The sequence below is a fragment of the Biomphalaria glabrata genome, chromosome 11 (genome assembly GCF_947242115.1).
Source record: "Biomphalaria glabrata chromosome 11, xgBioGlab47.1, whole genome shotgun sequence".
Taxonomy (NCBI): domain Eukaryota; kingdom Metazoa; phylum Mollusca; class Gastropoda; family Planorbidae; genus Biomphalaria; species Biomphalaria glabrata.
The window spans coordinates 30,285,933-30,299,981 of NC_074721.1; the positions used below are offsets into that span (position 1 = coordinate 30,285,933).

The 14,049-nt window shown below is 30.9% G+C and overlaps 1 protein-coding gene across 1 annotated transcript in view; it reads right to left on the bottom strand.

Moving 5' to 3' along the window:
- Position 1: 1 nt before the first annotated feature.
- LOC106065681 (uncharacterized) overlaps positions 2–14,049 on the bottom strand; it is a 65,052-nt gene continuing 51,004 nt past the window's right edge. Inside the window, exons 28-42 of the mRNA XM_056045568.1 lie at positions 13,237–13,342; positions 12,844–12,936; positions 10,911–11,183; positions 10,036–10,152; positions 9,673–9,730; positions 8,570–8,673; positions 8,352–8,422; positions 7,532–7,685; positions 6,338–6,472; positions 5,581–5,715; positions 4,487–4,699; positions 3,179–3,373; positions 2,506–2,697; positions 1,412–1,600; positions 2–686 (exon numbers count right to left, since the gene is read on the bottom strand). Coding sequence (XP_055901543.1) covers positions 439–686; positions 1,412–1,600; positions 2,506–2,697; positions 3,179–3,373; positions 4,487–4,699; positions 5,581–5,715; positions 6,338–6,472; positions 7,532–7,685; positions 8,352–8,422; positions 8,570–8,673; positions 9,673–9,730; positions 10,036–10,152; positions 10,911–11,183; positions 12,844–12,936; positions 13,237–13,342 — 2,283 coding nt within the window. The 3' untranslated portion in view covers positions 2–438. The remainder of the gene's footprint in view (positions 687–1,411; positions 1,601–2,505; positions 2,698–3,178; positions 3,374–4,486; positions 4,700–5,580; positions 5,716–6,337; positions 6,473–7,531; positions 7,686–8,351; positions 8,423–8,569; positions 8,674–9,672; positions 9,731–10,035; positions 10,153–10,910; positions 11,184–12,843; positions 12,937–13,236; positions 13,343–14,049) is intronic.

Consider the following 14,049-nt stretch of genomic DNA (forward strand, 5'->3'; position numbering starts at 1 on the left):
GCTCATGTTCTTGTTTATTCTCATTGCAACAAATAACATTAACACATAACATGCACATCACTGCTAAACATCAACATACCATTAAATAGTCTAACATTGAGATTCCTCTTTGCCACTGTTAGTTCAACTCATTTCAAATAGGCTTATTACAATATTGAGCATATTAAAAATATTTGAGATATGCCTGTGTCTCATAATCTAGCACTCCATCACTAAGTTGTACAAGTTAAGGATTATATCCCAGAACTGGTTTGATGAACTATTTGTCTCGCCCACCTTTGAGTGCTCTGTCCAACAAAGACAAAATGCATGTAAGTATAAACATACTGACATAGTTCAATTATTTTAAAAATCTGCTCTGAACCCTAATCCTATTTCTCTATGCACACCAAAGAATTAAGATGCTTACTTATATTGGTCAATATTTTAAAAAAATGTTTAAGACCGGTTGACAAAGTAAATTTCCCAGTCTTTAATGAACATTGAGGTCAAGTTGTATCTGTTGCTAGTGTCAAGTCGACAGCTGTGACTTGTATTGGCCTTATTAAAATTGAACATAGAGCATCCGACGGTATCAATACATTTGATGGAACAGTCTATGAGACTCCTTGAATAGCTATCTTTGACTTCTGGACCAATCAGATACGAATTGACGTAAACAAGCCAAATGTCAGCATCTTCATAGTCTGAGAATAGACAATGTTAATGTGATGAAATTAAAGTGTATACTGTATTATAATTTCATGCTTACATTACTATTCTTTGTCCAAATAATGTTCCAATCAATGCAGATCTGTTTCTTTAAAGATTCCGCTTATTTTTAAAATAACTTAAGACAATACACAAATAGTCTAATTTCTTTAACCCAACCACCTTATTGCAAGTAATGTAATGAGGATCACGATTTTAGATAGAGGTCTATTTGCCTTCAAAATCTTGTCTTACATACTTTAAAATGTAAAATTTCTTAACCTTTCTCTCCTAATTACTATCCTTGATTTGACCCCATTAAATTAAATTCATTTTTGTTTTTCTAAACTTGTATTTGTGTTACATAAAAAGGGCATGCATTCTCCTGAAATTCTATACCAAAAATAACGTTTTCTGACATAACCAGTCTAGAGAATTCTTGACATAACCAGTCTAGAGAATTCTTGACATAGACAGTAGAGAATTTTCGACATAACCAGTCTAGAGAATTCTTGACATAACCAGTCTAGAGAATTCTTGACATAACCAGTCTAGAGAATTCTTGACATAGACAGTCTAGAGAATTCTGGATTATAATCAAAATGTCATAGGTTTAATGTGAAATAACCTTTTTAAAAAACTACAATATACAAATCAAATTATAAATAATTCTTTTTTTTTTTCTAATTTAATAACCAAAATGTCTCCAACAAGCACTGACCTCTATTCTTGCAAGTGTCTCCAATTTCACTCCATAAGAAAGTGACATTGTCACACTTGGTCTCAAGAAGGTCTGATAGGTCCGTGTAATAAGTGTCATTTACACATTTGTAAAAAGCTACTGTGCTCTGATTGGTCAGTATGATTGAAGAGGAAGGCATATGCGGTGGCATTGCAGAACAATGTAACCCTGAAAAAGAAAAATAAACATGTTAAACATATGTCTAAGAGTTAAATATTGAAGAAATAACTTTGGTTTTAACCAAGCTGTAAGGTAAATAATTGTGGTTTCAACCAAGCTGTAAGGTAAATAATTGTGGTTTCAACCAAGCTGTAAGGTAAATAATTGTGGTTTCAACCAAGCTGTAAGGTAAATAATTGTGGTTTCAACCAAGCTGTAAGGTAAATAATTGTGGTTTCAACCAAGCTGTAAGGTAAATAATTGTGGTTTCAACCAAGCTGTAAGGTAAATAATTGTGGTTTCAACCAAGCTGTAAGGTAAATAATTGTGGTTTCAACCAAGCTGTAAGGTAAATAATTGTGGTTTCAACCAAGCTGTAAGGTAAATAATTGTGGTTTCAACCAAGCTGTAAGGTAAATAATTGTGGTTTCAACCAAGCTGTAAGGTAAATAATTGTGGTTTCAACCAAGCTGTAAGGTAAATAATTGTGGTTTCAACCAAGCTGTAAGGTAAATAATTGTGGTTTCAACCAAGCTGTAAAGTACGAGTTTTATGTAATGTCACAACAAAAAAAATGTTTCATTTTAGGTTTCTTTTAGATAATGACTCCTGGAGATTTCTTTCAAACTAAAACTATTGTGTAAAACTATCAAAGCTGACACTTTGGCCTAGAGTCTTATTTTTTTTTACATTTGCATGTCCAGTGGCAAGCATTGTAGCTGAATATTTTGACTCTAAAATGAAGCTAATTAATTTTTAGACATAAGTTATCATCTATCTTTAAGATTGCTAAGGAATCTGAAGTTTTCTCAAAACATTATCTTTGTTTCTTGTAATTATAGTTTGTAATTTGACAAAGTTATTTTTTTATTAAATTTTAGTGGCCCTGTATAAACAACAGAAATTTAATTTACTCTGACAAGCTGGCTCTATTGGACTCCACTGGCCAGTTATCAAACACTGAACTGTTTTGGTGGTGCTGTTGTCTGAAGAGAAGTAACACCCGTCATGACAAGTGTAAGAGATGGCTGAGTTGTATAGAAAGACTGCTGCGCTATCATTGGGAGAAGCATTATCCACTGTAGGCTGGCCCAAGCAAGTCACAGCTAAAAAAAAATATATAATAGAGAAATATATGTAACTAAATTTTTAAAAAAGTGTTTATACACATAGATAGGAAGATAAGAGTGGAAAATGAATAGGTGATAGCTACTTGTTTGTTTCAAATGTTCCTTCAGAAATGAAGAGTTACATCATATAGCCCAAACCTGCTGCAGGATGGCAAAGAATGTCAGGATTCAAACTCAGGCCTATCATGATAATAATCTGAACTGCATACCACATGACCAGGTTACCATGGATTGTGAATAAAACTGGGAAATGTCAAGTCTATGAATATTGACGTTACATCAAGTTTTTGTGAGAATAGGAGAATATATTTTAAAAAGACATTTATAGCGTACTGTGTAATTTTTTTTTCATTAAGTGTAAAGTACACATGAAATATTCTTTATCAGTTGAAATCTTAACTTAAAATCAAATCAATAGATAAAGGGAATGAAATGACAACAGTGAAACACAACTAACGTAGACATGGTAAAGGTGCAGGTGTCCACAGTTTCATATCATCACATGTCATGTTCCACAGTTGAGCTGTTGCATTAAATCTATAGCCCTCCTGGACACAACTGTATTGTATAATTTGACCAAATAATGTTGTCAGATTGTCCTGTGTAATTAATTGTGCATTAGACACAATTGGAAACATGCCACAACTTTTCTCTGTAAAAACAAAATGAAATAAATTAAGCAAAGTTTATACATATATAAAAACAAAATTTGACCAGCTTAAAGAAAAAAAAATTAGGATACATTGTAATTTTGCTGCTTGTTACATGTGCAAGTTTGTTTTTTCTTAGACATACAATATGCATATATTTATCAAGTTAACAAGTAAATGTATAAATGACAATTTTGTTTAAAAAGCAGGTAGAAGCTTAGGGGTAGTTCCATTGTTTAGTAAATAAAGCTATGCCAGCCAATATCACAATCCTTAAAAAACAAGTTTGTGTATTTTGAAATAAGGTTTCAGCATCATAACAGGAGTCTGCATACTCCTGTTCTTCCCCCTAATGCCCTCAGCTATATCCCTGCATCAAAGCTAAAGATTCAAGAAAATGAAACATTTTTATTACATCCTAGCCCAAACCTCAAGATGACCTTTACATCATATGCCATATAGATCGCAAGATTTGAAATTTTACTTTTTTTAGCCCAAACCTCCAGCCAGACAGCACATTCCATATGATCCCACAGCCATTTCCTACTGCCATGATTGCATTTCAACAAACAAAAGGTTCAATTTTTTAAAATATAGAATAGAGTATTTCTCACTTAACTGTAAGAGTTTTATTGTCTTTGTTCTGAATATGAAATAGTTTTATAGTATTCTCAACTTTCTGCTGTACTTAATGTATTTTTTAATTACCATTTAGCTCATTAATTGTCTAAGTGTTATTAAATTGGAAGGTTTTACACATTACAATTAAAGTAAAATTAAATCTAACAATTTTGTTTGTTCAAGAAATAATTTTACCAAAAGTTTAAAGAAGTAGCAATGAAGATTATTATAGAAGACACTAATTAGTACATATTTTGTTTTGGTAAATGTGAAAATGTAATTTATGTGAAAGTTTATCTCTTCTTATTAAAAACTGGAGTACATTTTATAAATTAAATTTAGTTTTTTTTTATTTTCTGATGATTATACTTACCAAAGGGGGTAGGCCCATGAATGCAGATATATTTTTACTTAACCAAAAATGATTGCAAAACAAACATGTTTTTTAAATACAATCTAGTAAATATGCACTTTTGGTCTGTGATACAACTTACTTTGACAAGTGATATTGGTTAGGCTAGGAATCCATTTTTCAAAGTTGGAGCAAGTGCTGTTTATTGAGGTCATTGTGCTGTTGATTTCATGGCCAATCAGGCAAGTGTATGTGACCTGACTCAGCAATGGAGTGATGCCTGTAGCATTAGCATTCATATTTGCACTAATAGACATTTTGGAGTTGCTGATATTCAGTAAAGGGCAGCTGACATCTGAAGCAAAATACAATCATTGTAGGTGTTCACAAATAAAAACAGATCCATCTATTGAGAAATCATTCATTTCTGTATTATTTCCATTAAATATTTTTTAAACTATAAATGTTTTAGTTACTGACACAAAGATAAAGGATATTTCTTATTTTATATGCTAGGACGAATTTGTAAAAGTTCTCCTTCTTTCCTAGTGCTGAGCATGGGTGCATGAATCAGCCCCAAAAATCATTAACTTTGCAGAGTTGTTTTATACTAACATGCATGACTACATTAACACAAAGAATGTGTAGGATATATTTTTCTCCTTTTCTGAAAAAAAAATCTGTAATTTATAAGATAACTGCTGGTTAACTAACTGAAAATGACAATACATTTGTTTTTCTATTAATTATGATTTAAGATTGTATTGCTAAATAACTAAACCTACAGAACAGAAACACTGGCAGTTTTAGCTGATATTGCTTTATTTTACTCAATGTTGTTGCTAATAAGAATAAATCTTGTGTACAGTTATGTGTTTATATTCAAACACTACAAGTAAGCTAAATTGCTGACAAGCTTTAAAAAAAAAAAAAAAAAAAACTAGAGAAAAGTTAAAACACATTATTCATTGTTATTTATAACTTGAAGGAAAGCTTGTTACAAAAAGACAGTTTAGAATCTACTAGCTGTCATTTATTTAAGATCTTTATTTTTGCCATTGAATCATTTGTTTCAAGTTAGTTCCATTGTTAATTTTAAAACTGTACCTATATATTTTCAGTCATCTGTTTTATTTAATCATTTCTATCTGCAGTTAAAATAATCACAAATCTGTCATAAGCGAATAGAACAATTGTAACAATTGAATGTTAGTTATAGATATTTGATTTTCCAACCTGTTGTCAAGTATAAGGCTTGAGTATAATCATCATTAGAGCATGCATTGCCACCAAAACACAAGTCTGAACAGGTCTGTGTGTCATTACCATAAAAGTCTCTAGCAGCCTGGGCCCCTGCACACTTGCACATATCTGAAACATAAGTTTATGTTTATGTTATATGTTAAACAGAGTATTTTTAATTCTTAAAAAAATAATGTCATAATATTATTCATATTTATTCTATAAACAGTATTTGAGAATACACAATTTAACTGGTCATCCAAATTAGTATATATATATAAACCAAAGCATCTAACTTGTTTAAAATCATTCTGCCTTCCACTTTGTTCATGGATTACAATAATTTTCTATGTCATAGAGACCTATAAAAAAAAGTAAAGGTACCTCTTTTATACCATGGGATCAATGGGGAAAAGTGATGTAATCTTTTGTTTCTATGGCTGATGGTTATTGAACATGTCATGTGACCAGAAAAACAAGCAATGGCCTTCCTTAATGTATGTCAGCTACCCATTACAACTGTGTGGACTCATGGGTCTTCTACAATCCTCAAGTTCAAAATATCAGTCTTCCCTCTGATTTGAACATGAGACTACTTGATTCAGAAAGCAAGTTCTTTACCACATGGGCACCCTTCCCCAATGCCATAATTCATAAACCTATTAAAATGACATTGTTATAAATATTTGTTTCATTACGTAAAGAAGTTTTGCAAAAAAATATATATAAAAATATAGATTAGGCAAAGTACCTGGTGACTTCAGTATCATGTAAGGAAGGCCATTCTCCTTGCACTGCTGCCGACAACTGTCATAAGATGTACTGACTGGAGAATATTGGTTCTCTATGGTGAAGTTCTTATGACATCCTCTATAATGGTAAGTGACTGAAAATGTTCACAATGAAATTATTTAAGAAATGAGATATTCCAGTCAAACTATAAGCACACAATATGAACATCAGATAATGTTTTCAGGCAATTATTTTCAAAAATGTTTTCAAACTAAAATTAACTTGTATTATGTATCTAGATTTATTCTAAAAATAATTTGTGCACTTAATTCACAACATTAACTCATCTACACAGCCGGGATACATTTTCATTTTTTATTTCAAGATGCTTCAAGACATTTTATTAAAACAAACAACCTAAACTAAATATTTCCCTGTTTCCAAAAAAAAAATTTTACTGTTTAAGTCTGCTTAAAACACATATAGAACTCATAACAAAACTAAACAAAAGACCCTATTATTCATTATGCTGAACAAGGGTCTCAGAAGTTACAAATGATAGTCTCTGTAAATTATAGCTGCTGTCACTTAAGACAAGAAAAAAGAAAGTATCTCTAATGTAGTCTTTGAGACTAGACAGTTAATATGAAAATGATAGTAGTATCTCTAAATATATATATGGCTCCTTTTTGTCTTGGAAGGCAATGGATGTGCCCAGATGAGTCGCTGATATTATAGAACTTTAATTAATTGTTTTACTAGGAACACATTCTTTTAAACATTTAGTAAAATATATCCTACTGGATGATTCCACTAACAATGACATCAATCTTGCTGTAAGGGCCTATAAAATTCAGAAATTCTTGAGCTATTTTTAAAAACTGTTCTAATGAAATCTATATTTCAAGCAAGTGATCATGTTGAGCACTTTCATTGTAAATACTGCTACATGACATTCCTGTGCAAGCAAAATTGTCTTGTAACACTTATCCAATGATATCAATACTTCAAAGTCTGAACTTTAATTTTTCATCTGGTTCTCTAATTTTAACTTAAGTTTTACATAATGAAGTCACCTTTTTAAAGATTATGAAATGTAAAAGATATCCTATAGCAGCAACTTAAAAAGTTGAAATTTTGTCCTATGTGAACCAAGAAGGACCATATAGCTATTGTACATAGCTCAAAAAAACCTGCAGTACAAAATACTTACAGTTATGTACAGAATAAAGATATCCCACAAGCTCTGCACTTCCATTTGGACTATTTCCTGACCAAGATTCAAATTTTATTTTAACCCACTTAGCAACAACAGGCTGTGACAGAGTGATCCAGAAAGGCCTCAAAGTAGTAGTGTTTACTGAAATCTAGTCAAATAAAATATATATTATTATTAGATTATTTTCTTTCTTTCTTCTCAAGTATATCTTTTTAATTATTTTATTTTAAATATTGTTCATGTTTTTCTGAAATACATAGTACAAGTATTTTTACAAAAGATTCTTTTTTTAACTACAATGATAATTATGAAATTGAAATTGATATAGACCTGTTATACCTACTGAAAGTTAATATAGTTATTCAAAACAAAAAAGATTTTAAAAAAAGATCCACAGACATAAAACATTTTAAACTTATGCCAAAATATGAAAACAAAAAATAAAAAGTGACTAACTAATTAGGCTAAATAGTAAATAAGTGTGTCTTCATGTTCTTGAAAGTAAGGAAGCATGAAGGAAACCCTATTCAAACTCTTTGGTTTGTGTACAGAGCCCTGAAAAGATTGAGTGATGATAACAAATCTAGTGTGATGTTCCACAGGATTATATTTAGTGCTCTCTTCTTTGTGGCATTTAACAAGTACTAATAAAATATGTGAAGTCAGTAGCCTGACAAACAAAAAATTATTTGATTTGCACAACAACAACCTATCTTATGTAGAAGACTCATTAACTTAAATATATACTTGTAAGACTTAAGGATACATACATTTTATTAAGCATATAGAAAAAAAATGCTGAAAAGAGACTCACTATGTTGTCTGGGTGAGACTCATAGAAAAGGTTGTCAAGGGAAGTAGTAATTGAAATCTGCTTCATGCTTCCTAAATAAAATTGTACAAAATTTACATTAACCTGTCAAAAAATAAAATAATTTTTTTTCCGACCTATTAGACATAACATAAAATCAATTTCATAACATTTGGATGACACTTTCATAAAAACTTGATATTATTCTAAGGGCAACTCACCATATAGCACAAAACCTTCAATTACATAAAATTGGTTCAGTTGAAACTGGAAAAAGAAATTAGTTGGACTTGTCACTTGATAATTTAATGCTAATAATCTCATTCTGAAAGAGAAAAGGTCACAGAGGTTACTCAAATTTGATATATTTAGAAACAACACCAAATTTTTTTTTGAGCTTAACCTTCTAAAGCATCTACAGTTCCGCACCAACAAAGTTTTTATACTATTAGAAAATATTAACATCTTTCTGGTAGCATAGCACAGTATTGTATAGGAATAGAAGGAAACTCCCTGTACTTAACAATGCCATCTTCCTGTTATAGTGAGCAAATCCAGGACTAGTCTATGCCTGACTGTTGGATAAGGCCCTTTCCAACAGCCACTGAGATAATAGCACTTTGGCGCCCATTCCATGCTGGACTTTTGGACTAGGTACCATAAAAGGTATTTCTTTTCTAATTTTATATCTTTTTAATAGTGTTAATGCTGTGAACTATATGGGTTGTAAGTAATACTTTTTCCTTAATGGTGTTACAGATTGCATTGGTGCCTGGTTAATGAGACAGTTGCTGTATGTAATCTAATGAAATAAAAGTGTGTGATGTCCTGATATTGGAAGCTTGCTGTAAATATTGTTATTTTACATAAACAACTTCCAAGACACGCACAAGAACACAATCACTTTAATAACAGCCAGGCACACAATAAAAATAACATTTATTACCAAAAAAGAGGAGATCATTCCTTGTGCTGAGATGGCAGATCTCAGCAGTTAAAATTAATTAAGTAAATGAGCATCTGGAAAACTATCTGAGTAACAGGCGTTTCACATATTCATTCCCTATTAATGAGTATATTTTAAATATGTGGTTTTATAATGTTTCTACATAATAAATCATTAGTCTAAAATATTAACAAAACTATATCTTAACACAGATCAACAGAGTGAAATTTATGTCCAGTTGCATTTAAGCATATTTGATTGCAAAAATAAGATACCAGTAGGTTTATTTAAATGTATATACATTTTAATCTGTCAATCTAGACCCCCCTCCCCTCACAAAATTGGAATAAACATTGCAATTTCTATGTTAATACTTACATGGCTTTTGATGATGTTGTAGTGGAAGGAGAATTCAGGATTAGTATACTCTTATAACCTGCACACATACAAAAGAAAAAGAAGAATAGTTCTTGCTTTAAGGTTGATAATAGTCCAAAGACAAGAGACTTTCTAAATGTTGTGATAGATTTTCATTGTCATTAACTGCCTTCACGCATAAGACAGCTATGGAACATTTCATGCTGTGGCTATAAAGCCATATTCAGGTTAGCAAATTGTAAGTTTAATGGGAAAAAAAAGAAAGATTGGACCCATGAATTAAAAAAACTGAATTTTTAGCACCTATTTGTTTCTCATCACTAAACATATAGCAAATGTATTCAGATGTGTAGGCGTACTCACTGAACTTGAAGCAAGTAATGTATTCTAGAGTGTCCACAAAATAAGTCGCTGGAAGTACTACACCATATGACAGAAGATCATTGCAGCTATACTGTAAGTGTTGAGAACTATATTTCGCTGTAACAAACAGTAAACACATAGCAACTATCAGTCTTAATGGGACACAGAAAAGTAAAGGCTAGATAGAATAACAATATTATATAGAGAAGTAATGGCTTAGAATCAAAACAGTTAAGACATTGTTTCATTATTATATTCAATTAAGTAAATAGATTATATTCATTGTGTTACTGCATCCAGTAGGCCTAATTGTTTTGAAAATTGTAGTCCTTCAAAGCAGTGGCATAGCAAAGTTCCCGTGGGCCTTGTTTTAAGATTATGATGGGTGGGCTTCCCCCTTAGAAACTAAAAGGCCAAGTGTGACAAAAACTGCTGTGTATCAGTACCTTTAGAAAAAGACTTTCCAATATATGCCACACTTTGTAAAACTATTAGTATTATGACACACAATTTAAATATGACTTCTTTACAATTAATAGTGTCATAACACTCAATTTAAATATGATTTCTTTAAAAGTAATAGTGTCATAACACTCAATTTAAATATGACTTCTTTACAAGTAATAGTGTCCTGACACTCAATTTAAATATGACTTCTTTACAAGTAATAGTGTCTTGACACTAAATGTGTGTGTCTTCATAAAAGTAATAAAAAACTATCAATGGTCCCAGTGGGCCCTTATTAGTCATGGTGTGCACAATGAACCACTTTGCAGCCTGATTTCTACACCACTGCTTCAAGGTAAATTGATAGATTTTAGAATCAATGTGGTGCAAAGTATTTTGACTTTTTGAGTAGAAATGTTCACACTTGCCAAGCTTGTAAACAGAATACACTTTGTCCAGAGTTGAGCCACACTGCTGCATGAAGTTCCCACTACATGCTTTCTTGCATGTGGCTTGCGTTAGGTTCAATTGAGTGTCAGCTTTCATGCAAGAACAAACAGTTTCTTGAAGAAGAGAATATGCATCAAACCGTTTTGTAAACCCCCTGCAGTATGCAAGACATTGTTGAATGCTCATGCCACTGGTCAATTGGAATGAGGACAAGATATCTGATTGGGCAACTTGAGAACATCCTGAAATTTCTGGTTGGAAACAAGATTTTTGGAAGTAAGATATTTTAATTTAACAGGACTCTTTTTTTGATAGAAAAGAAAGGAGAAATAGAAGCTCTATAATTATGGTAAAAAAGAGTAAATTAATAAATTTATTTCTAAACATGTTTCTTTTGCCTGGATTTACACATTGTTAGTTTGAATGTACATGAGTTTAAATTTTTCACCATCCTAACATCATTCTAAAAATGATTTGTTGTAAAAGATGATCATATAAATTAAATATATTTTTAAAGTTTGCATATTGTAAAGTTATTTAAGTTAAACAGTCTGCTTTTTATTTTAAAGTATTATTTAAAATTTTATCTCAACATTGGCTAGAACTAAATAAAGTATACAATGCTTTGTCATCCTATGATCTCTATAGGCATATATTGAAAGGTTACTATTTAAAGTGCATGGCACCAAAAATCTTTGCACTAAATATAATTAGAGCACTGCTCTTAAAATCATTATCTTACACTTCATTTCTTTAATTAATCATTTTGTTTACATATAGTTGCTGTACTAAGTGGTGATGAGTTCAATTTCACTTACAACACAACAGTTTGCGCATGTTGCTTTAGGGCCCAATTAGAGGCACCTTAAAGATGCAATTAGAGCAAAGGAGGATAAACCTAATGAAGGCAGTATAGATTGATTTAAATTTATATACATAAAACAAAAATATACTTTTATAAATAGATTTAAGTATTCAGTTACTCTTCAAGCTCTGTAAAGTCTAATCTCCCAACCACTAATCAATGCCGAAACTGAACTGGATGTAGAAACTCAGACAATATGCTATATTCTTTTAGAATTTAGAGTCTCTATAATAATTTCACATGTATTAGTTGTTGTTTTGCACATTATTTTAACCTTAAACCACAATTTACTGAGACTGTATAATTAAATTGAACATTGTGTTGCCATTATTGTAACAGAAGAGTTAAACAGGAACTAGATTTATATGTGACTGTAGTTTATTAAACTATACATGCATTCATTTTTTTCATGGAAAGTCATTTGATTAAAGAATAAACTTTGCTTTATATAGAGAGCTCAATTTTAAAACAAGCAAAATATAAGAAATTCTTAAAAAAAAAAAAAAAAAACTTATCAAAAAGGAAAGAACTCCATTCTTAAAACTATATTTATCAATAATGTACAAGTCATTTCCCTTATTCAATAATAATTATTAATTAATTACCAATAATTAATTGAATAATTGAGTATTTTTGTTTATTGCTTCACATTTTATTAGGCACAATAAATAATTGTTTAAAGTATCATCTTGATCAAAGAATGTGTGAGGGAGAAATGGTGTTAACAATTATTTTAAGGGGACTAAACCCAACAAATTTAGCCATATATGTGAATACTGAAGAATTAGTCTCCCTTGTTGCTATTAAAATAATGAATTACCAGTAATTAATTGTCTAATTGGTTACTCTTTTTTTTTATTGATTCATGTCTTGTCTACGTCAATGAATAATTAATTGTGCAAAGTTTCGGCTTGATCCCAGATTGGGTGTGGGAGAAATAACCTGTACACACTTTTTACCAGATAGACAAAGTTGATGTAAGCATATATCATTATAACATATCATATCAATAAAAAAAAGATTGCCAACTAAAACAGTTGTCTCACCTTCTTGTAACTGACATACAAAAGGAAGTGCTGTGGTGAAGGGCACTGTGACCAGATGTCCTGAAGTGATATTGAGTGCTACAGTCATCTTGGCTAATGAAAAAAATAGAGAGATACTAAAATTAGAACTTAGTATAATAATATGCAGCATTTAAAAGAAAACAGTTTAAGAATTATAAATTGTATTTTTTTCAATCTCAGTACACACTAAACTGTAGTTCAAATATATTTTTCATAGATGTGAATATTTTTATTGTTTTAATCAAAAATGTCTAAATCAAGAGTTATTTTATTTATTTTATGTCATAGTGTAAACTTTTTCATTCTTAAATGTTCTAAATTGTTCTTTTAAGTTTATTACTTCAAAACAAACACATCTTATTTGTTTTCAACCTGAAGTAACGGTTTTGATATTAGATGTCAATGGATCATCAACAGAGAGCATGTGTCCTTGAGATGTGACATAAAGACCATTAGCAAAGGGGCTGTAATAACCAACCTGAAAAACAGAACACTTTCTATATTTCTTAAATATTTGAATACTTTGCTAGGTTAATTCTATTTTATTTAAGCAACCAATGGAATCAGGAGATAGCTTGGATGGCTGCCTGCTTGTGTGGTTTGCACACTGGACTGTCATTCTGACTTATCGATGGTCCTGGGTTCAAACCCTGCCCCCTCCCATCCCCCATCATCCTGCAGGAGGTTTGAACTAGAAAATAAATTATCTTCAACTCTGAAGGAACATCTGAAACATGTAAAACATTTTACAAAAACAAACACAGCAACAGTAACTGGAATTAGAAAAAGTAAAGGGGGAACAAAGTAAACAATTACAGAAGAATGTAGGCCAACTTTCTGTTGTTTAGTTTTAACATTAACATGCTAGCTCTGATTTCCAGTTTTAAGAGTAATCAAAGAAAAAAATTCTTTAAAAAAAACAAAATTTTGAAATAAAAAAATGTTAGATTTAATACTAATAAATAAATAAATAACTTATGCCTAATTAAATAAAAAAAATTTTGTATTCCTTTAGGATATAAAAAAGCTTAAAAATACTAAATTTCCCAGGTGGTGTCCTATACACTGGGGTTATGGGCACTGTCCTATTAGAAAAAAAAAGTGATGCAGTGTATTGTTTCACTAAAAAAGCCACCACGCTCTTGTTCTTGTTCTAAGCAAGACATGATGAGCTCTTCTTTTAGG